Source organism: Protopterus annectens, chromosome 6.part0, assembly GCF_019279795.1.
Source record: "Protopterus annectens isolate FY-2018-M chromosome 6.part0, PAN1.0, whole genome shotgun sequence".
In the NCBI taxonomy this organism is placed as follows: Eukaryota; Metazoa; Chordata; order Ceratodontiformes; family Protopteridae; genus Protopterus; species Protopterus annectens.
The window spans coordinates 29,560,983-29,583,841 of record NC_056737.1 but is presented as its reverse complement, the minus strand read 5'-3'; the positions used below and the strand labels follow the sequence as shown (position 1 = coordinate 29,583,841).

The 22,859-nt window shown below is 41.5% G+C and overlaps 1 protein-coding gene across 2 annotated transcripts in view; it reads left to right on the top strand.

The window, feature by feature from the left end:
• Nucleotides 1-22,859, top strand: part of HEATR5A (HEAT repeat containing 5A) — a 2,570,019-nt gene that overhangs the window by 1,419,986 nt on the left and 1,127,174 nt on the right. The window contains exons 21-22 of one of the 2 annotated variants that reach the window (XM_044073825.1): nucleotides 13,757-13,783; nucleotides 16,428-16,563. In XM_044073825.1, coding sequence (XP_043929760.1) covers nucleotides 13,757-13,783; nucleotides 16,428-16,563 — 163 coding nt within the window. The remainder of the gene's footprint in view (nucleotides 1-13,756; nucleotides 13,784-16,427; nucleotides 16,564-22,859) is intronic. The other variant, XM_044073826.1, reaches the window with a different exon arrangement.

Here is a 22,859-nt window from a genome sequence, read left to right as displayed (position 1 = left end):
CACTGACACCTACAACTACTACTACTGTGTATGTACACTGACACCTACAACTACTACTACTGTTAATGTGTGTGTGTGTGCTTTCCTTTCACTTTTGCTTGCACTTTGTTGCTAAGGCTTCAATAGTTGCCCTTTACAGTCACTACTTGTATGCCTGCTAGGTGTCCTGACTGTAGTGTGCTGCTGTAGCTTTCCTATTTTCCATGTATATTCACACCTTGGAATGCTTGCTATATCTGCTAGGGTGTTACAGCATGCAGTGTGGTCTGGCCATGGTGTGGGCCTTGACATCTATTAGGGTATTTGAGTATGCTGCTGAGCAGGCCCCAGAGACTTTCAGGTTCATCTGTTATGTGCCTCATGGAATGGTACATATCAGTGGGAGTATACACATTAAAATGTCTGGTATGCTGCAGTTGTGACTGTGGGTTAGCATGAGCATATGTATTACTATACTTTTTCTGCCATGCAAGTGATGAATACTTTCAGGACTCCATAGTTACCATTGCATGTGTTACACCTTTCTGCCTACTGTTTGTACATTTCACATGGGGTCTGTGGGGCATCCCTGTAAGTCATTCACTGTTGCTATGTCTAGGCTCTTAACTATTCAAATATGGTGGTGTCAGACCCGTCATGTGTACAGATATTTGCAGGTTGTCCACATTTCTGCCTCATATTTTGGTCAATATCTCATGCACACCTTTTTCTGGCAAATCACTCTGGGCTCACATCAGAATATGGTGACAAACATTCAAGTTTCAGACTGCATACCCTTCCAAACATCCCACAAAGTGCAGACCCTGTTACTCTCTGAACTGTCTGCGTTTGTTGTAACATTATTTGTAATGTGTCCCTGGTTTTGGGCCTTTGCTCCACATATTTTATTACTTGGTCCAGATGTGTTCCTGTAAGAGGTTGTGGGGTATGGGCAGTGCTTATCCTGCTGTGAGTATGTGTGTGGTTTGCAAGGTGCTCTAGTGACATTATTATCTACTAGCTTCCAACTAGCATGGCTGTTTCTGTTCACACACTACTATTATAGAAATCCACTAGTTTTGATAGTAATTCTAAATGGCATGCTTTGTGTACTACACATCTATATTCCCTTTACATTCATTCCTACTATTACATGATATATTTATTTTAGCACAATGTTCTTGTATAAGAGTCATGGCTTAGTGGTAAGTCATGCAGACTACTGTTTCCAAGGTCCTGGGTTCGGGACTCACAGTGGGATTTTATTTTGCTTTTGAACTGAGTACAGGACCTGTCAATCAAAGTGACTAAGGCACTTTTAAGCAGTTGTAACCGGGTTAGCGCTGGTTTGCGCGGAGCCCACGCATGCGCACTGGCGGTTAGCTCCGCGCACACCCGCTTATACGTGCTTACTCTTGCGCACACCCGCGCTATTTTCTTTGAAAGAAAAGAAAATGGGGAGACAGGAAAGTGGTGAAAAAGGGGTCACAAAGAGGGTAAGACAGTAGGGAAACGAGCTTGGGATGTGCAGGAGGGATGTAGGTAAGGCCCATAGCTGCCCATTTCTTCATCAGCAACAGCTGTGCATATGTATGTAATTTGGTGTGACATTTGAAACCTTCCACCCCTGAGAGAGGTGTTAGGACAACAATAATACTTGTTGTACAGCCAATTGTAATTGATAGGTTCCATGTCCAGCAGACATGTGTGCGGAATGGGCAGCTATGTATGGGGCGTAATTTTTTTGTGGGTACAGAGTGCCCTTTTTTTTTTTTCAGGTGAGAGTGGTATGTCAGGTGAAGGAAGTCGGTACAGCTGGGGAGGTAGGTTGGGTAGGTAAACAGACAAGACAAACAAGACGCATACAGGGGCGGTGTATAACACGTGTGGGGGGTTACGCAATTGACGGGGACAGAGGTTTGGATATCCATAGCCCATGAGCCCACAGATGGCAACAGTAGAACTGATATCCCCACCCATAGGCAGTTGCCACTGTTCCTTCACTGCCCAGGACGGGGCTGTGCTGGGGGCTGTGTAGGCGGGGCAACAGGCATGCCCATTAGTTGCGCCACCCGTGCTTAGGGGCTCGAGAACAGAGTCCCGAATCTCCCTACGCACCACAGTCCGGACGCTATGGAGGGTGGGTGGTGGTTCTCCTCCGGCCACACTTTCAGAGGGGGGGCGAGCCCCATCCCCTGCAGCGCTTCCACCCGCAGGTGGCACAGGGCCACCGGAGGAGGGTCCGGACTCGACACTAGTGCCAGGTGCACTCGCCAGCTGAGGTGGGTCCGCTGGAACCCGCCTTTCCTGTCGTCCTATGTTTTGCATTATGTCATGACAGTTTGGGTTAGTGACATATAATACCATTCACAATTAGTTGTAACAGCATGCATTAGTATTCCCATTAACCAAACACCCAGTTATTCACACCATTGAACAGCGTGCATAACACATGCATAATTTGAACAGAAATACACAGTCCAACAACATGCAGGGTTAATTGATGGCAACAGGCCATCAGGTGTGGATGTATGAACAGGGCAGATGCATCAACGGACATGCAAATATATTTGACCTAACAGGACAAACGTCCAGGGGTGTTAATTGTGATTGCACATACCATTTTCACGTGGAATGGGTTATATGTGGTTATAGGGTGGGGTAAAGAAAGTAATATTAACACCTTCGAATAACAATACATATGCTGTACATTTCTAATAGCTACAGTTATATACACACTACTGTTCTAACTACAGTTTCCTATATGATAACTATTTCAACTTGGTGATAGGACTGTTACTGCAGCATCAATATACATTTTATGGTTCTTCATACACATTCATATCTAGCTTTGTTCAGCTACATCATCCTGCTACATTTGCTTTATATAGCTGTAGACAAGTGTGGATGTTTGGTATATCAGACAATCATCCTATCTGCATATTGCAGACTGAGAGCAACATATCCAGATTTTGGGATACACATTCCAGATGCAGCAACACTTTGAACAGATTTTGCTGTTTGGTTTTGAATCTCACATGCATTTCATTCTGTCTTGACTGCAGTATACTTTATTCAGGGGTTATTACTACTGTATTGCTGGATTCATGACACTTTCTCACACTCTCTCACTTGCTTTCATTTTACTATTCAGGATGGTACTTCTAGGCTTTATTGACATGTTTTACCAGTAGTTATTACAATCCTTTCCAGCAGTCTCACTTCTGTCATGTTTCAGTATTTCCACAGGGATATATTTCACACATGTGATTTCATCATCTTCTGCAGCTATACTTTTCAGCCTGCTGCAGATTGTGTACTATTTTCTTACAGGTAGGGCATTTTTAGTTCAGAATATATGTCAGACAGTTTCATTTTTTGGTTAAACTTACAGGCTGAAACACACTTTTGTAATCAAGCAATACTTGCATACACTTTCACACTGTTACTTGCAGATTTTATTCCTTACTGACTACACTGCACTCTTTTGCTGACTGTCATACTTTTATATTTCTTTACAGTTACTGGTAGTGGATTACTGACCTGCCTGGTGGCGCAACCGCACCAGCCTATCGCCATAGGCTCTGCGGTTCGCAGAACGGATACCTGCAGCTGTAATATAAATGAAGTAATATTGGAGTACACATCTCCATAATATCAGCTAGTTTAATTTCTTACATACAGAATTAAATGTTACTTACTCAGTAGTGGGGCGTTGGGTGTTTGCCGGGCCTCCTAGATCCAAAGGTTCAGTTGGTCCTGCTTGCGTCTCTTCAGGTCCGCATGGTGGTGACAGACCTGCTCACCAGTCCTTGGAATCCCTGTGGCACTGGTGAGATCATGAGCCAACCGGTCCCACGCCTCGGCCCTGTATGCTCCCCAGAGGACCTGGCCCTGCATGAGTTGGGCCTCATGATTATGGACTAGGAGCCAGACCATGTACCTGGACTCCTCAACACCCCACCTCTGTGCTCGAAAGCAACTACCCTCTCCTACTCCTGTCATTCTGCCTGCAGGTCAGTTCTACAATTGTTTATGCTGTGTATTCCCGCCTATGGTGCTTATATAGTCCGTTTTTCCCGCACATATCTGTGATTGGCCGTTTTGGAATTGTATCAACTTCAGTAAACCTGCATTGTCATGCTCTAGTTTGTATTCATTCCTATATATTAGCTATTATTGCATTTAAAGGTACTGCTGTCATGGCTTAGTGGTTCTGTACCTTGACTATGGTGTATAGTATCCTAGGTTCGAACCTGGCCACTGCTTTTTATTTTTCATGACTGCCTAGACATGCTGAGGGGTGTGTCTGTGTAAAGGCAGTTTTGATACGGCTTGCTCAACGTTGCCTGTCGGTTAGCTCGTTTGTGCGGTGCGCAGCTCCGCAAGCGAAGACGCTGCTTTAAGCCTCATTTGGCTATCGGCACGCATATTACGCTCAGCTCAGTTAGGGGCACATAGATTTAGCGTGTTAGACCACTGCTCAGCTACGGGCACTCGTTTTGCGCCAGTTAAACCACTGCTCATCTACGGGCACATGCACTCACTCTGTTAAACTGTGGCTCAGCTATGAGCACATCTGGCATTTTTTCTTCTTTTGTTACCTCACATGTCTTCAATATAAATGGGCTATTTCATTACATTTTACATAAATTGTGGTTTTATGTGTACATATTTGTCAGGGACTTGTTTCCTGCTTATTTTGAAAAAAAAAAAATTGGTGTTGTGGGGGCTCGAACCATGAATGCCTGCTCTTCAGCCAACATCTCTACCGCTATGCTATTGCTTCCTGGCTTATTTTGCATATTTACTTCTTATATGCTTTCCCACTGACTGCTAACTGTAGCTGCGCTACAGGCACGCCAGCATAGCGAGCGCACTCACGGTTAAACATCTTTACAATTTAAAAAAAATATATAACATGTTCATTTATATATATTTTATGTTCATATAGTCTGTGGGGGCATGTGTTGTGTTGTGTTTATTCACATTTCCGTGGACTCTGTTGTGGGTGTTTACTTTGGGCACTTTTACACTTCTGGGGGCGTGTCCGCTTGCAGGGCTCAGCCTACGGACACGCCCCCTACTGTCTTACACAGACCATGTTAGACTTAGGTGTGATTCAGCATGCTCTCATGAATATGCAAAGCATGCTGACATCACTCCGTTTAACTGCAGCCTCCGTGTAAGAGTTATAACTCTTACACGGAGGCTTCGTGAATCCTGGGGCTTGTCTTTTTAAGAATACTAATTACTTAATTGTTTTGTTTTTATCATTTGTTAGGCTGTGTCTTGTGACTATTTTAAATGGATTATTTAATAAGACTTTGAATTGAACTTGCTTTTAACACTGAAGGATTGTATCTGAAAGCTTTGTTGTGACTTTTAAAATATTTTAGCATTTGCAGAGCCTGTCTTTTTTGGTGGGGTATGGGGAAACCAAGGACTGATGCCTGCACATAATCATGGAGAAGGTGTTTGCCCTGATCAAAGCACTCAGCTGTCTGAATCATCTTTGGCCCACAGGACCTCTTCAAAGTGGTTTCAGACAGTGCTACATTGTTGTTGTACATCAACAAGAAAGGGGGAACCAGGTTTTACCCCCTTTGCATACTAGCCACATTAGTTTGGGATTTAGCTTCACAGAACAGTCTCACTCTACAAGTGTCTTATATTCCATCAGAGCAAACTTTTGTGGCAGTCAAGCCGAGCAGGACCAGGGCAAACACTCACAAGTAGAAATAAGATTAGGGGGTCTTCCAACATGTGAGTCATCTCTCTGGTGTTTGTGAAGTAATCCTTTTTGCCTCCTGTTTGAACAATCAACTGGCAAGATTCTGTTCCAAGACTCTATGCAAGAAGGCCTGGAAGACATATGCCATTTCTTTTCTTTGGACAGGAATGTTCCTGCAGTTTTTTTCCACCCTTTCCACTAATATCCAGGGTACTTCTGAAGATTCAGAAGGAATTCCCCCAAGATCATGTGATGCCCTTCTGGCCTAGGCAACTGTGGATCTCCCTTCTTTAAGAAATGGCTAGGGGCAAATTACTACAAGCTTCCTCACTGACTGGATCTAGTCACAAAATAACAGGGGTGTTTGATACAGTCTGACAACAATCATTTTCAATTGACTGCCAGAATAGTAAGGTATTAATTGCTTTTAGGCTTTTGTTTATTGTAGACGTGCAGCAGAAAATAATGGAGACAAGAAAGCCTGCTACTAGAAGATTGTATATTAACAAATGGAAAAGATTTTCTAGTTAATGCCAACAACATACCTGCTAGTTGTTATCTGATTTTACAATATTTGTGTGAGTTACTTTCCTATGGCATTTCTTATTCCACTGTCAAGGTTCATTTATAGGCCATTTCAGCATGACTGCCTATAGAGCCTCCACTTTCAAGGCAGTCTCATGTGAAAATGTTCCTGAAAGGGTTTTGCATAAGAGGCCACTCCTTGGGGTTTTAATTTTGTATTAGAGAAGCTAACACTTGCTCTGCCCTCTGCAAGTAGTGTAATTGAGTTGCAAGCTGTTATGGTGAGTCATCTGAGTTGCAAGCTGTTAGTGTGAGTCAACCCTACCTCATTTTCCATTAGGGCTGGGTTTCTTTGTGAACTAATCCTTCTTTTATGCATAAAATAGTAAACAAGTTTATTCTAAGACAAACTGTCTATCTCTCCATGTTGTTTATGAAAGAAGGATACCCCATACCTTGGATGACCACAGACAACTCCAGTACTACCTTGACAGAACTATATCTCTCGGATTAGTTGTTTATTTCTTATGAAAGTAAGAAGAAGGGACAGCCTGTGTAAAACTGACTATTTCCAAATGATTGTCTAAGGCTATTACCTTTTATATTCACCATAACAAATCTATTCCAGGCAGGGTTCAGGCCTTGGCTTCATCTATAGCTTTTTGAAAATAATTGGATGCTAGAAGTATTCCAGAAGCTGTTACTCGGTCCTCTGTACAAAGCACTATAAGCTTTATTCTTTCTCTGGGTCCAGATCAAGCTTTGATAGGACCATTCTCCAGTGGTTCCTAGACTCTTCTCCTTCCATCTCCCAAATGTAGTTTGCTGTGGTAATTTACCCATATAGCTAAGGCTACTGCAGCAGTGATCAATATGGTGAACATAATACACTTGTGTAAGTTGAACTTGCGTAACAGTAGATGTTCCAATAATTACTGCTGCAGTAGCCACTCCCTCCCTCCATCCCCCTTGTTTTTTGGTATGTTTTTATGTCAGAGTCTGGACGTTTGTTTTGTTTTCCTAGCCTAGCCCTTTCAGTGCTCAGCCTCCCTGTTTCTGCTGGCAAGAAATTTCTGAAGGGCTTCGCACCAAACTTGTCTTTTAGTCACCTCAGCTTGAGCTGCTTGACAGTTTGTGTGAGTGGAAGGTGCCCTGAAGCTGTGGAAGCTGGCCAGTCATTGTATCCTTAGCAGGATATAACCCATATAGCTGAGGCTACTGCAGCAGTGATCATTCAAACATCTACTGTTATGTTAAGTTTAACTTACACAACTGTACTCTCTCTGAGTTGTCAGTCTTTTGGCCTTGTGGTGCAGCCATGAGTAGTGCCTGGCAGGTGAGGGTTCTTATTGGAAAACAGGAGAAGCGGCACCTGGAGGTTTAAAGTTTGCAGAGTCATTTAGACTTCCTGAGTTGAAGGAATGGCATGTTTAGTGTCTTCAGTACATCCTGCCACTTTCCCTGTTACACTGGCTGCCTGCAGAGCTCCTGACCTTCCAGAGATTGCAGAGGTGACAGTTTCCTCTGAACCCTAACCTAGGATAGGATGGGAGAACTCATCACTTTATCCACCTCCCAACCCTACCAGAAATCTGAGTTTGTTTATGAATCCAAGTTGCCATCTTCATAGACTGATGACCTCGCTCTGCTAGCTTTGGCTTCCTCATTCAGGCTTCCCTTTTCCTCAACCACCCCTCTCAGATACTCTCAGATCCTTTCTGTCTCAGTTTTCATCTTATGTTTCTAGCATACCACTTTCAGTGCTGAGCCTCCCACTTTTTTTGCAGAGCAGTATATTAACCATGACTCTATAAATTTGGCTTTTTTTTGGTGCACTTGTATTTCAGGATGTAAGATTTCAGAATTCAGCCTTGATCTTTAAGGCTAGATTTTCCTGTGGTTCAGCCTAGTCTTCATTAAATGAGGTCCCTGATTTTTGATATAGTGAATGCATTCTTACCTTTGCAGCAAAATTGACATAGTGGATGCAACACAACTGACCAGATATTTGCAGTGAGACATACAGTTGAGAAGAAGCTAGAAATAAGGATAATGCAAAGGTCCAAAGAAAGCTGATTTGAGCAGTTTTGCAATAGTTCAAAGTTCCAGAGACATTGGTAGACTTAGTGCATGCTATGTGCAAGGAGCCAGTGACACAAGTATGAACAGTACTCTGACTCTGAGGTTCCTAGTGGGCTTGGGTGTTTATCAGTGTTCATGCTGATGATGAACTACATTAACAAACAGGTTTAGAGGGACAGATCAACAAAATTGTTGTTTGCATACAAAGTGACACTACAGTCAAATTCTGAACAAGAACTTCATCAAAGGATAGGGGAATAGAATGCAAAAATTGAAGGCACATGGGGTGAAACTTAGTCTAGATAAGACAGTTATAATGACAGCAAATGGGGGAAATCAGAAGAAAATGAAAATTGAGATAGAAAGGAAAATAGTGGTACAGGTTAATGGCATCAAGTATCTTTGAGGGATGGTTGAGGACATGGAAAGTGCGAATGAGGAGGTCAACTGGCTCATAGGTAGGTACTGGGCTATCTGCCCAAAGGCATATATTAGCCCAGCCACATTGTGCGGTATTCACCGCCCCTTTGGTTAGTTCCCTAGGCCCTTGATCTAGCAGCTAGTACCCTTGGCCCCTATCTAGTAGAGCTGTTGGTATGATCCCTGGTGTGAAATTTGTTACCCATCCACTCATTAAGGTTCCTCTTGAAGAGGAATAGTGAGGGGCTCTGTCTTATGTAGATCGGGACCTTGTTCCACAGCAAGGGAAGTCCCTGAGAAGGGAATCCATCCCTCCAGCATGCCCCATTCACAGTTGTGCTGAGGTTTATATCCCTAGAGCATGTAGCTTGAGTAGATCTGGCTTTGCTAAGATGGAGCATGTTCAACAGCTCTGGGTTGGACACGGCTCCGCATGTTAGACAGAGATTGCCTCCGAGAAGGTGGTATGCAACAGAGAAAAGCCTTAGTCTTTTCAATCATGCTGCATAGGACAACTGTTTGAGGCCAGCAATCCTCCCAGTGAGGCACCTCTGTGGTCTCTCCAGCCACTGGAGATGCCCAGCCATGCACATTCCAATTGGTGCATTGTACTCAATAATGGGTCTGATGAGGGAAGAGTTGAGGGGCACCACTACATCCTTAGATCTTGGCGCAAACCCTTTCGTGATCAGATGGGTCACATAGAAGGATTTTCTAACCACCTTGGCAACATGGTTATCAAAGGAAAGCTAACTATCTACTTGGGTCCCTAGATCCCTTATACTTCTTCAGATTTCAGGGGGTTACCTCATATGTGGTAGTTCGCGGGTACTCTTGTTTTTTCCAAAGGGGATTACTACGCTTTTTTTAGCATTTAGCTTGAGACCATGGCTTTGACACCATGCATCAGTCTCATTAAGGCCCTTCTGGGAGGAAATCCATATCGGCCGGAGACTATTATAGCACCCAGTTTGCAGTCCACAAACTTGGTCAGCCACAGCCCTTCAGTGCTTGCCTGTACTTCTGAGAAGTATATGCCAAACAGGAGGGGCCCCAGGACAGAGTCCTGAGGCACACCCCTCGTTACTGGTCTGGCAGAGTGTGTCAGGGATAGTGTGTAACAGAAGAATGCCAAAGAATGTGAAAAGTAAGGTATACTAATCAGTGGTGCAGCCAGTAACACTACATGGTATAGGAACCTGGGCAGTAAAGGTAGAGCAGTTGAAGAAACTAGAGGTGTTGGAGATGAGTTGCCTGGGATGGGTGATAGGATGCACACTGTGGGGCAAATGAAGAAATGACAGTACTAGATAAGAAGCTCAAGTAGTTTAATTTGCAGAGAAGTTCAAAGAGTACAGATTGTGGTTGTTTAGGCACACGTGCAGGAAAGCAGAAGACAATCTGGCAAAAAAGATTTAGGGCAGACAGGAAGAAGGCAAGAGAGGAAGCAAGAGCGTCCTACAAAAGAGATGGATGGATTGTGTGAGAAAAGACCTGCGACAGTCAGGCATGAAGAAGGTAGAAGAGTGGCACTGAATCGAGAGAGATGGCAACATTTGACATGACATCCACGCCTCATGTAGAAATTGGGGGAAAAGGAAGTTGATGATAATGAAATGCAAATCTTTAGGAGGATACTGTTTGGTAAATTGCATATATCTTCCTACTGCCTCCCCATAGCTGGCCAGCCCTCCATTCAGTTTAGCTGTTTGCATTCTCTGTAAATTTGGCAAGTGTATACTTGTATATTACTTGCTTGCAGTAGAGGTACCAAATCATCATTATTGTATCACAATTTCCTTGAAGTGTACCTGGTACTAGTTGGAACTTAACTGGCAGTCCAAGGGTTAGGCATGTTAATGTAGTTTGGGTATGATGTTGTGAGGGACTTTGACTGCATTCACATTCCAAGCATTTTGTCACAAGGAGCTTTGACACCATGAGAGTTAACTCAAGCATGGGATGAATGGTGGAAAAGATGAACTCACTCATACTTCCTATCAAGTAAGGTACCCTTGGTGAGCTACTGATACAGTAAGACTTATCTATTATATTTATGGTGAAGGCCAAAAAAGATTGCGTAGCGAATAATACATTTCTTTCAGATGATATAGACCTTTAGGGGAGAGATGGATTCCCTCTTTATAGACCATTGAAAAACTGTCACACATCTATTACCAGCACACTGTGCTCTGAATTTCATAATGTATACACCGCCTCCTTAACAAGGTGCTACAGTTCAGTGGTGCTAACTCACTAAGGATAAACTTTTGTCTTAACAAGGACATTTGTAGGAGCATTAATTGCTGATAAATCTTAAAAAGTAACATTAACATACTTGTTAAATGTCCATGATTTCACTGAAGGTGACTGATTTTGCCTTATATTTGTGTTTTGTTATTAATAAAATGTGTGATTTTTTTTGGCAAATCTGTGGGGATTACAGTAGTTAAAGAACAACAGACGTACAAGTTTTGGACTTTGTCCTTCAGGAAAATTGTTAACGCAAAACCTGTTATTTAAGCAACTTTCTAAATGTGTGAGAGTCTTATTTAACATCTGTCCTTGTTTATGGGCCTTTGTCTACCAGTATTACTTACCTTCGTCTTTTATTCTTCACTTAGGTGGCTGAGAGCTATGATTCTGTACATCGATAATACATACATGGTTTGTGGCAAGTCTTAGCTTTTTCATTATATATTTCTATATTTTAACACTAGGCAGAAAAGTGACATTGACCATTTGGCCTGGTAAGGAACTTGATCACTCCTTCTCAGCGGTAAGTTCCTTATCACCAGCACATTATTTACCAAGGTTGAGGCATATGGTATGTATTGAATGTGTAAAAGTTCTCTCTTTCCAAACATTTTATCCTCGGTTATTGCTCCTAATTCCCATCGTTTTTCTTGTCTACTTTCTACCTATCCTAAAACATTTGCACCTCTTAATGCTAATCCTATATTTTCTTCTTTTCTCTCACTCTGCCAAATTCTTTTATAAATATGTTTCATAGCTGTTTACATGATGCTATTAATTAATGATACTCTGTCTAAATTCTGTGTATTGATTAATTGTATACATCAGTTCACTATGTTGTTTATGTAATGTATTTTTCTGGAGCTTTTCCCCCTGGGCTTCTGCTGAAAAGAGCTTGCTTTCTGCTCAGTCGGACTACTCCTGTAAACAAATGCAATAAATAAATAAAAAATAAATGTAGTTATTTATATACTTTGAGGCATTGGTATCTTAAATCTTTACTTGCCTTTACAAAGCAGTGACAGTGAAGGACTGTACCTGCATTTCCTATGCTTACTTTCTTTTATTTTTAGTGATGACTTTTCCACGTGTGTTAAGTGATAAACTCTTCAACAATTTTTGATGTTGTACTACTTAGCAGTGTGCCCAGCTGCAGTGGCCTGTCAGAGTTTATCCTCACTTTATGTGAATCAAAATGAAATGTGTTGTATCAGTTAGCTATGAAGTTACTCCATATGTAGGTAAGTGCTCATTCTTTCTGACATTCTGTCAATTCTTCTGTTGCTGCCAGGTACATCCCACTCACTGTTCAGAAAGGTATAGGACTTAGGGATATTGCTGCATGAACATTTAATTGGTAAGGTAACCGTTTCACGTTACTTTGTTAGTGTGTGTTTGCCATCGTTATAGTCTTGTTCATTTCTTTGTGAAATAGTTTGTAAACAATTGTGGCAGTTAAAGTTGTCACAAAGTAGAGCAGAGCATTATCCCATTAAGTGCAGAATTGGCTGAAGTGCTAATAAGCCATGATGTATTGGAAGCAATGCTTACTGTGATTTCAGAAATTACTAATGTTTTCAGTGTACCTTCTCTGATAACCTGCTGAATCTAATTCATGGTCACAGGGAAGCTAGAATGTGTCCTGACGCTCATAGGGTACAAGACAAAGGAATTCATTCTGAATGAAGTGGTAATGCATTTCAGTCTGCATGCACTTGCTCGCTGGCACATAATAGACAGAAACATGCAAACCTGCAGGCAGTTTGGAATAATGTTAGTTCACCTGTGGGCCTGTCTTTGGGATGTTGGAGAAAACCAGAGCATCTGTCAAAACCCCAGTGCAGACATAGAGAACCAAGTTCTTGCTGCATTGTATTTCAAAATCTTCCATATTTTGTTCAAGAGGAAAAAGAATGTTTACACCTTTTCCTCCCTTTTGAATTAATTTAGATTGTCATTGGCAGTGAACTGAATGTGTTTTGCTCCGAAGACTTTCCTTCTGGATATTGCTGCATGCTTAATGTCCACTTGTTCTTGTCTTCACCAATCACCTTTGTGGAACTCCTTCCAGTAGAGTGCCTTTCCCTAGAGCTTTAATTATTTCAGGATGTTGGGAAGGGGACAAACCATCCTACTGCATTTCCCTTCATGAAGACAGTGTGGAGTACCAGAGTAATAATGCTGCCTGGAATCAGGCATGCCAGACTTCATGATGCCTTCTAGGAGCTAGAACGTTTGTTCTTATTTATAGCCTAGGCAGGGGATTCTGACAAACAGCAGGCTGCAGATTATAGCATATGTGATCGAAGTGAAAAGTTAACAAAGTAATTTTTCAGGTTACATTAAGTGGTTTTGAAATAAATTGCTCCCAGGGAGAAAGAAAAAAGATCATTATTGTATGGTGTTTAGTGCTTGAATTGTAACTCATTGTGGTGTTGTGCTTCTGTTTGTCTTAACTGTGTTCAATAAGACATTGGGGTTAGATTTTGAGATGTTACAACAGTACTAATTCTTTAAAAGTGGGCTGTAGTCATTTAATCAAACTGACAACCACTCTGTATCATATTCATTTTATTTTAATATCAGAAGGCCTTTATACATTATGGCTTGTGTGTTTTGAAACAACTTCTGTTTCTGTGGGCAGCTGTTACCTCTTGTTAAAACTGTCAATATTTTATTTTAATTAACTTTTATATTAACTCTTATGTTCATGACATTGTGTGTTACAATGACCAGTTTGTCATTAATTCTTTTGTACAGGAGATCTTGTTGGATAATTCTGTGTTGGTAGGTTCCTTGTCCCTTGAATTCTAATAGCTTGCCAGTGTGCAGTGTGAACTTCTATGTGCATTTATGTGTAATTGCTGAACACAACTCAAAAAAAAAAAACATGAGAAATATCAACCATGTTTTTAATAAGTTCTAGAAAGTATCAGCCATTTGCAGCTGAAACACTGTTTAGTTTGAGTGTGTTCTGCTGCATTACAGTTGCACAGTAACTGAAGTGCATTATGTAGGCAGCTTACTAGGCAAGCAGATGCCTGGAATAGAATGGCTATTAGATTTTTATTTCTGTTTGCTTGCTTATATGTGTGTGCATTTATTCATGACCACTCTCATTGTCTAAAATATCTGTGATGATTAACATTTGTCATGCATATGCTGGCTTCTTGCTTGTCATTTGAAAAACACAAGAACCACTCTTTGAGCATGTCTTGTATCCCACGTCAAGAGTAATTTTTAACATTATGCATGTACGTATTATTTTTAACACTTTATATGAAACTTGCCACTTAATTGTGACTTTATCCAGAAATTCTACCTCACCAAAATTCAGTAAGTGGAATGTTCAAATTGAAATTTCCGGTACAGCACATATACTGTACATACCATTGTGCTCACCAGATTGTATGTCTAGCAGGTAACTGAAACAGTTGAAAAAAATACCATTCAAACTTGAGTGAGAGATTTCTTCACAGGAGTATTAGTAAACAAAACCTTATCGATAAAGTGAATTTGCACTTTCTAAGTGTAGACTTTATCCTAATTTATTTTTATTTCACTTTATGCATTTTCTTTTGAGTGCTTGATGATCCACAGTTTCTAATTCCACCAGGTCCCTCCATAATTACCTTTCTTTTCTGCTAGGTACCACACAAATGCTGCCCGATGTAATTGGGAGATACTGCATTTAGCCCCTCAGGATGTAGACTTTTTTCTGTAAAATGTAGTCTTACTGCTGCAATACTTCTTATGCATTGTTTAGTGTTGGGGCGGGGGCGATAAAGTTCTGGGTGGTCGTGGTGGTCAGAAGGAGGTTTGATATGACTGATATCTTTCAGATCTCGAGTGTCCTGTCCATTTTCTGTTGCCCTTTGGATTGATAGTGTGACATCATGATGTCATGTTGGAGTAAGTCATCCCTTGTTGTAGTCGTGCACACTGCTGTAGTTCTGCGAGTTCCCGCCTAACTCCAGAAAGTGAAGCTACCCTATGGACACTCAATCCTTTGTTCCCTACCTGGCTGTCAGGGAGATTGGGCTTGTCATCTTAATAGGGTTGCCAGCCTTAAAATAATCATAGTGTTTTTGTGCTTGTGGGTGCTTAAGTTACATTTTAAACTGTTACTGGAATGCTTTAGAAATGTTTGTGTCTGTGTACTTATTCTAAAATCCACGGCAGCTGATGTAAGAAGAGGGTTAACAAAGACAGATGCAGAAGTCATATACTACACTGCAGAACTTGTACATGTTGGTCACATGTGTCGCTAATGATGTGATGTTGAGCTTCTGTGCTGTTTTAGCCCCAAGATAAATCGTGAAACCAACATGCAAAGGAGATAAATACTCTTGATGTGCACCTCCTCAGCATCTGTAAACTCAATTGCTTTGAATATCTTTTAAGTATTACCTTCTGGAAATCCAAGGGATACTATTTAAATATTTGTTTTTGGGTGCAGAATACCCTGTTGAAGTTGATTGCACTACTGTAATTCAGCAAATGAATTACAAAAATCTCTTGCCTTTGGTGTCTTACAGCTGACGAAAATACTTGTTATTCCTAAGTTACATTTCATATATGCAGTTAATAAACATATGTCTCATCATTTTTAAGTCTGTTAATATTTAGCCCTGTTGGAAAGTTGAATGTTGGCAGCGGATGCGTAAATTATGTATGACACGGTAACAAAAAGGAGGTTAAGGTACTTTCTTAATGACAGATCAGTTTTTAGCATGTGAAATCCTTCTTAGTTGTAGCCTTCCTTTCTGTAAATATGGTACACCACTTAAACATACTTACTGACTTTTGCATATGAGCTTATTTTTGTTATATGTATATTTTGTTATGTTCTTATGCCTGTATTGTGTTTCCTGAGCAAGACTTCAAAAATGGTCCATTTGGATTATTTACCCTGGATAGCAAATGAAAATAAAATGAAGATAACATTGCCTTTTCTCTCAATATCTTTATTTATCTCAAACCCCAGCATACATTGCTCCATTTGTCAAAATAATCCATCAGTTTTTAAAGGGAGAGGGCTGAAAAACATTTTTAGTATATTAATGAAGCATACCCTGCAGTAAACCACTTGTAGTTCACAGTAATACATTTTAGCAGGTTTTTTTTTTATAGAAAATATGTTAATGCTGAAGGGTTACCATAGGTTGTACTTGCATAATGTGTGTGTCTTTACTAGCCCTGTTGCAGTCCGTCTTGCTCAAGGAGTTTGGTTCAGTCTTTTGCTTGGCTTCACTACATTCTTCTTTGATAAAACATTCATTTCCTTATTTTGATGTGTAATCAAAAGGGAAGTCATTTTTCACTGCTGTAGTGATGTGCTTTGCTTTTTCTAATCTTCAGAAAGTACATTTTTAATTTTTTATTTATACTTTTAATGATTAGCATCTTGTTTTCCCTGATTGTGTTTTAGGTAAACCTTTGCAGTTCCTATTTATTGCTGAGGCGGGCTGTGGTAGCTTGCCTTCGTCAACTTGCACAGAGGGAAGCTGCAGAAGTATCTGAACATGCAGTAGCATTGGCTAAGGACAACCCAGAAGGTTCTTTTGGTGAGTGCCAGAAATGTGGAATGTTGTGCAGAAAGCATTTCATTTTTCAGTCTGTTTTTGATCTCTTACTGATATTGTTTCTTCTGCAATCTTAACAAAATACAGCACATTATTATACTCTGCTGTTCTGTCATTTAGTAAAAACTGTTTAATTTGTTTGCCCTCTGAAATTGCAAGTGTACTACTCACAGGATACCTTTCTCAGAAATGATGCAGAAGGTTTACTATCAAAATGTAGAATTGCAGTTCAGCTAACACGGGAATGCCGAGTGTGTGGTAGCTGATTCCCATATTGTCGAACTGCAAGTCAACAAGTGTTCTTTAGTGAATGCCAGTGTGCATTTGCTAAAATGAGGTCGACGTTATGAATACAGATCGTGGTACAGTGCGGATCAGGAAATTTACCCTTTTCCTCTCTGTAGTGCAGTCTCAGAGTTGGAATATATAATTTGCAGGGGGGGTGTATGGGTGTCAAGTGGGCTTGCCCCCCCTGCAAAAACGTTAATTACAACTGTTTGCAGTATTGAATTGCATACATTTGTACTGCTAGAAAGCAGGCAGGTAAGTGGCAGCAGGGAATAAAATCAAGGATGTCGAAAATGCCGAATTCTATATGTTCGGTATGTAGTTTCGACCTTATTAACTAATTAATATGCAGACTGTCAACATTTAGCTTCGATATTTTGACCAAATTTATTATGGCTTTGTAGATTTTGATAGTAAACCAATGCAAAATGGTAGGTCATTAGCAGTTACAGTAAAGCAGTGCACTGAAAATGTGCATACAGTAGTGCATATTGCACAGTTGTAAAAGCATTTTTAGTCTGTATAATATATGTATTTGTTTAACTTGCCTGTAACCACCTACTGCTTGGAGTTGGGCATCATTGTGGTATTACAGTAGTGGTGGTGTGCTGTAATACTGCCTGTTTGACTTAAGTCCAAATGTGCTTCTGTCTTGGGACAGGGGTTGTTCACTTTGTTACCAAGGGAAGTGCGCGTAAGTGAGAGAAGTAATACTGAATCTGTTGTGGAGATTAGGCCTTTATTAACCTGTTTCTCATCCTTCATAGGTGGTGGTGAGTCCTACATCAAGCCCTGCTTCTCCTACATAGTCTTTGTATTCCCCAGCTTGATGATTATTCTACTTTTCTCCTGCATTCTAAAAGGGTCTCCTGCTCTTCTGTCATTTATTATTCAGAGCTTGCCAAAGGCATTGTGGAGCTTAATCACACATGTTTTTTCTGTCTCCTGTTAATCCATTAAGAAACATGAATGTGAATCTGTTATGAACTGTCATTTTTCTTCTGGTTCTGTTGATTTGTTGTAATCTGCAGTTCAGGTTTCAGAATACCATCCTTTGAGCCCAGTAATCAGCTCTGCTGGTGTCAAGTGGGCTGACACCAGATCTCCTGGCATCAAGCCCTTCTTCCTCTGATGGCTTAAGTTGGTTCCATGCTGCCTTTTGGTTATTAATCATCATCCCCCTTAAAATGGCCCTGTCTGTTTGCAGCTGTATCATGGGCTTCATTAGTTTTTATACTAGCTGCTCTGGCATAGGTTCAGCCTCTGGCTGGACAGACTTTGGTTCCAGCACCTATCCATCCAATCTTAGATAGACTGCAGTTGGTAGGGCTATCACAAAGTGCATATATGCATTAGGATAACTTGACATTGTGGGGCTTAGTGCATGGCTTTTATCCTGTTCCATTACCAGCTTATCAAGAGACTGTGTCCTTGCCTGCTGAACAAATGGTCCAGAGACTTGTTGCTTCAGGTCAGTCGGCTTCTAAAAGGTGTTTTTCTTGTTGTATGGAAGATTCTCTAGACATTCCAAGGAAGATGACCTAAAAGGCAGTCAATGTTCATCTTGCCTATAAAAAATGATGACAAGGGGTTCCATCTCTTCATTCCACCCGAGGATCCTAAATTTGGCAGAGTTTTACAGAAGGTGAGGAGATAGGTAATTTGCCTTCCCAGGAGCTTTTCACTCCACAGAAGAGACTTCAGGTTGCTTGTTGGCCTCACAAAGTATCCTTCTGGATGGTCTGCAGTGCAGTGAATGCAGCTTGGGATAATCCAGATACTGTGATGCTATTTTCAAGAATGTTGAACAGGATCTTCAGACCCCTCCCAGAGTAAGCTTTCTGACTGGAGATGTCTAAGCTGGATGTGACTGTCCCAAAGGCCAGCCTAAAGAGAAACCTCATTCTTCAGTCTTAGTTTGTCCATCACCTTTTAAGGAATCCAGTGCTGTGGTAAGCTGTGTAAGTGGACATTGCATCCTTCATATTTTGGTAAAGGGAACTGAATGATCTCATTCACTTGCTTTCTCAGGAAGTTTCACTCAAAGTATTGCACACTGCTGATGACTTATCTGATGGATCTGTTAAAATGAAGCTCTTCAGTAGGGCTTGCTCCTCATCTTTTATGGTCAGTAATTACATAATTCAAGTAGCAGTCGGTGCCACAGAGGAACTTGCAGGGCTAGCAAGATCTGGTGTAGCACTACTCCAGCACTCCTAGGTAGGTCTCACAGCCTTCACTGAGGACACTGAAGCAGAATTTATTGATGCACTCTTTAAAGGACTTTTGTTATTTGATTCCAAAATTCACCAACATTTCAAGGTCATGAAGGAGAAAGTTCAGTTCCTTCCACCCACTAGGGTCACCTTTCACTCTCGCTTGCATTCGTTTTTTAGGACTCAAAGCAGCCAAAGACACACATGTTTGGTGCATCCTGTGGAATCCACAGCATTGGGTAGCTGGATATTCTCACTCTTCCTAAGCCAGACACCAGCAATATTGCTGACCCTAGAACCAGTGGTCTAAGTATTCCTGGAAGTGATGCCCTTTTAAAGAGGTAGGGTTGACAGCATCCCCAGTTCCCCCTCTGATTGTCTTCCATTGGAGGCAGTTGTTCAGAAGTTCTTCATTCACCTTTAACAGTGGTGCATGATATCCAAAGAGTGGTGGGTAAGGGAGATTATCATAAAACAGATACTACATCCTTTTCCTGTCCAGACTGAAATTCCCATCTCTGCTCATGCCAGACATGCTGCCCTTTAAGAAAGTACAAGTCAGGAAGGAGTTGCAGTAGCTCCTTGTAAAAGCAGCCATCCAATAGATCCTAGCAGATCAATGAAAACAAAATTTTTATTCCAGATTCTTTCCGGTGCCCATAATGATGTAGGAATTCAGACCCGTATTAATTCTTAGTAGCCCAAACACCTTAATTTCAAAAGAGTCCTTCTTACATAGTTATAGTGCAGGCCATCCCTCCCATATTTCTCATTGAGTGTGAGTATGCTGTTTTGTCCTCCAGGATGCTTTTTTGCACATAGAAATTGCCAGAGCTTACCATTTTGATCACTGTCACTTAGTCTGACCTCTGCCACCTGTGGTCTTCCCCAGATACATGTCAGTAGTAGCACTTATTTCTGCCTGTAGTGTCACTGATAAGAGAACATCTCATCCTGCACAGGGATTTGCTGCTCTTGTGTTTGCTTGTTGGGGGGTGAAGGTCACCATCAAGATCACAAAATCACAGCTCATCCCCACATAAGACATTATGTTCAAACAAACTATGATTGGTACCAAAATGGGTCGTTTATTTACTTTGAACAGAATACAAGCATAATGCAGTTAGTATCTTTCTTGATTTCACAGACTTGAGTACCAGTGAAAGCCTGGAGGATTGCCCGGTTTGTCATTCAGATTCCTCTGTTGCAACCGCTTCAGAGGCCATCATGGATCCGACTTGTTGCGAGCCCTCAGAGGCTCTGCAGATGTCCGTTTTGGAAGTTCAGGGGAAACCACGGCTGATAATACCCATGGAACTGAGGGGTGTTCCACAAATTCTTCTTAGGGAAGAGATTCCCACTATGCTGATTGAGTGTCAACAAAGGTCCAAGCCTCCTATGATGTTTAGGGCTGAAGTCCCTTTAAAGAAGAAGCAGAAGACAAAGCATATTATATTTCCCTTACGCCTAAGGATCCTCAGAGTGAATGGCAGGATTTTACACAGGGGCTGTTTAATGCTGTCATGGCTTTGAAGCTCTCAGATCTCTGTTTCTGACCCCCCTCCCTTTCCTTGGTCCTCTACTGCTGTTAAGAGGCCAAGATAGCAGGACTCTTCCGATGAGGACTTAGACTCTGATGAAGAGTCTTTAGCCTATTCATAGGTGTTTACTAGGCTAAAGACCACAAGAGCCTTTTTAAGCCTAGCCATACAACCAACATCTCTGGCAAGTATTGGCTCCCTTGATAAGTATAAGCAGGGGCTTGCAAGATGAAACCTTTAGAAGCAGGGGTCTGGGAGATAAATCATTTACAGGCTGCCTGTGTCCATTAGAGATCCCCTTTCCATTGGATTATGATTCTGAGCTGAAAGACTCTTGTCAGTCAAGACTCTCCTTTTTAGGAGATTTCCATTGGGGACGCTGTTTCTCGTATGATGGAACTTTTTAAGTGGGATAGCACCCAGGTTTCTGATCCTCAGAAGAAGTATTATGAACTCCTCCAAATGTATTCTCCTAAGCCCTCTACTGTTCTTCCTGATCTCCTACTGTATCGCTGTTGCAATATAATTCACAGAATGGATGCCTCGCTCAGGGCAGCCCGACTCTCAGACAGTATTAAAATCCTAAAAAAAGATCTTGTATGCGCCATATGTCACATTTATGCTCCCCGAACAGAATGTAGGGCATAAAAGGGACATACAGAAGCAACTATGTAGAACTTATTTTGCTGGCAGTTCAAACGGTGCTCTTGCCAGTTGGTCTGAATGCCTTGTTTTACTGAATATTTAGCAATGCCAAATAAGTTCCCCATCTGGGTTGTGTTTTTTTTATTTTTTTTTTTTTATTTTTCTTGGTCTTTTATTTTATTTTGCTATCTAGAGTTCATGTCATCTAAGAAGGGAAAATATCATTGTGGGAGGCAAATTCCCCATACGGATCTTCATAAACAGTGTATTTTTTGCTTGGGTGCTTCCCATGACTATACCTCTTGTAGTATCTGTAAGGCATTTGTGCTTATGACACTCCGAAGCCATTTGTCATCCCTGACCATTTATCTTGAAAACCAATGGCTTAAACAGTTAGCCAATGATACCATGGCAGAATCCTTTAACCTCGAGATACTCTCGCTAAGTAAAAAGAAGGCCATTAAGTCTCAGCCAGATTCTGTAGCTGTTCAGCCTCCACTGGATGTCTCTCATAGCTCTGTAGGTCATTCGGCATGTACATTGGATTCTTCTGCTGTGACCCTGCTGGAGACTGGGGTGGATTCGTCTTTTCGCATGTCCTCTGAGGCTTTGCAGGCATCTGCTCTGGATATCGAGGAGGAACTGCAGTTGATTATAGGTTCATAGGTAAATACTGGCTATCTTCCCGAGGGCATGTATAAGCCTAGCCAGAATGTGTTGGCTTTTGCCACCTCCTTAGATTAGTTACCTGTGCCTCTGACCAGCAGAGCCATTAGTTCCCTGTGCCTCTGTCCAGCAGAGCCACTGCAGTGATCCCTGGGGTAAATTTTCTGTTTCCCATCCACTCGTCAAGGTTTCTCTTGAAGAGTGTTAGTGAGGGGCTCTGCCTAATGTAGATTGGAATCCTGTTTCGAAGCATGGGGAGTCTCTGGGACAGGAATATATCCCTCCAGCACATCCTATTTATCGTTGTGGTGAGGTTTAAATCCCTAGAACGTGTGGCTCTCGGGATTTGTTTTTTTTTTTTTAGGTGGAGCATGTCTATCAATTCTGGGTTGGATATGGCCTTGTATGTCAGGCAGAGATCACCTCTGAGTAAGCGGTATGCAACCGAGTATAGCTGGAGTTTCTTCAGTCGGGCTGCATAGGGCATCTGTCTGAGGCCAGTAATCCTCTTGGTGAGGTATTCCAGCTATTGCAGGTGTCTTGTAAGGTACATCCCAAATGGGGCATTGTACTCTATGATGGGTCTGATGAGTGATGAGTAGAGGGGCACAATAACCTCTTTTGTTCTAGATGCAAACCCTTTTGTGATTACGTGGGTCACATAGAAGGATTTTCTAACCACCTTAGCAATATGATTATCAAAGGAGAGATTACTATCTACTTGGGTCCCCAGATCCCTTATTACATTTTCTGTATGATGTAGTTTGCGGGTACTTTGTTTTTTCCAAAAGGGATGACTTTTTGGCATTTAGCTTAAGGCCATGATTTTGACACCAGGTATCCACCTCAGTGAGGCCCTTTTGGAGGATGTCTGTATCAGCCGGAGAGTCAGTTATGGCCCCCAGTTTGCAGTCGTCTGTGA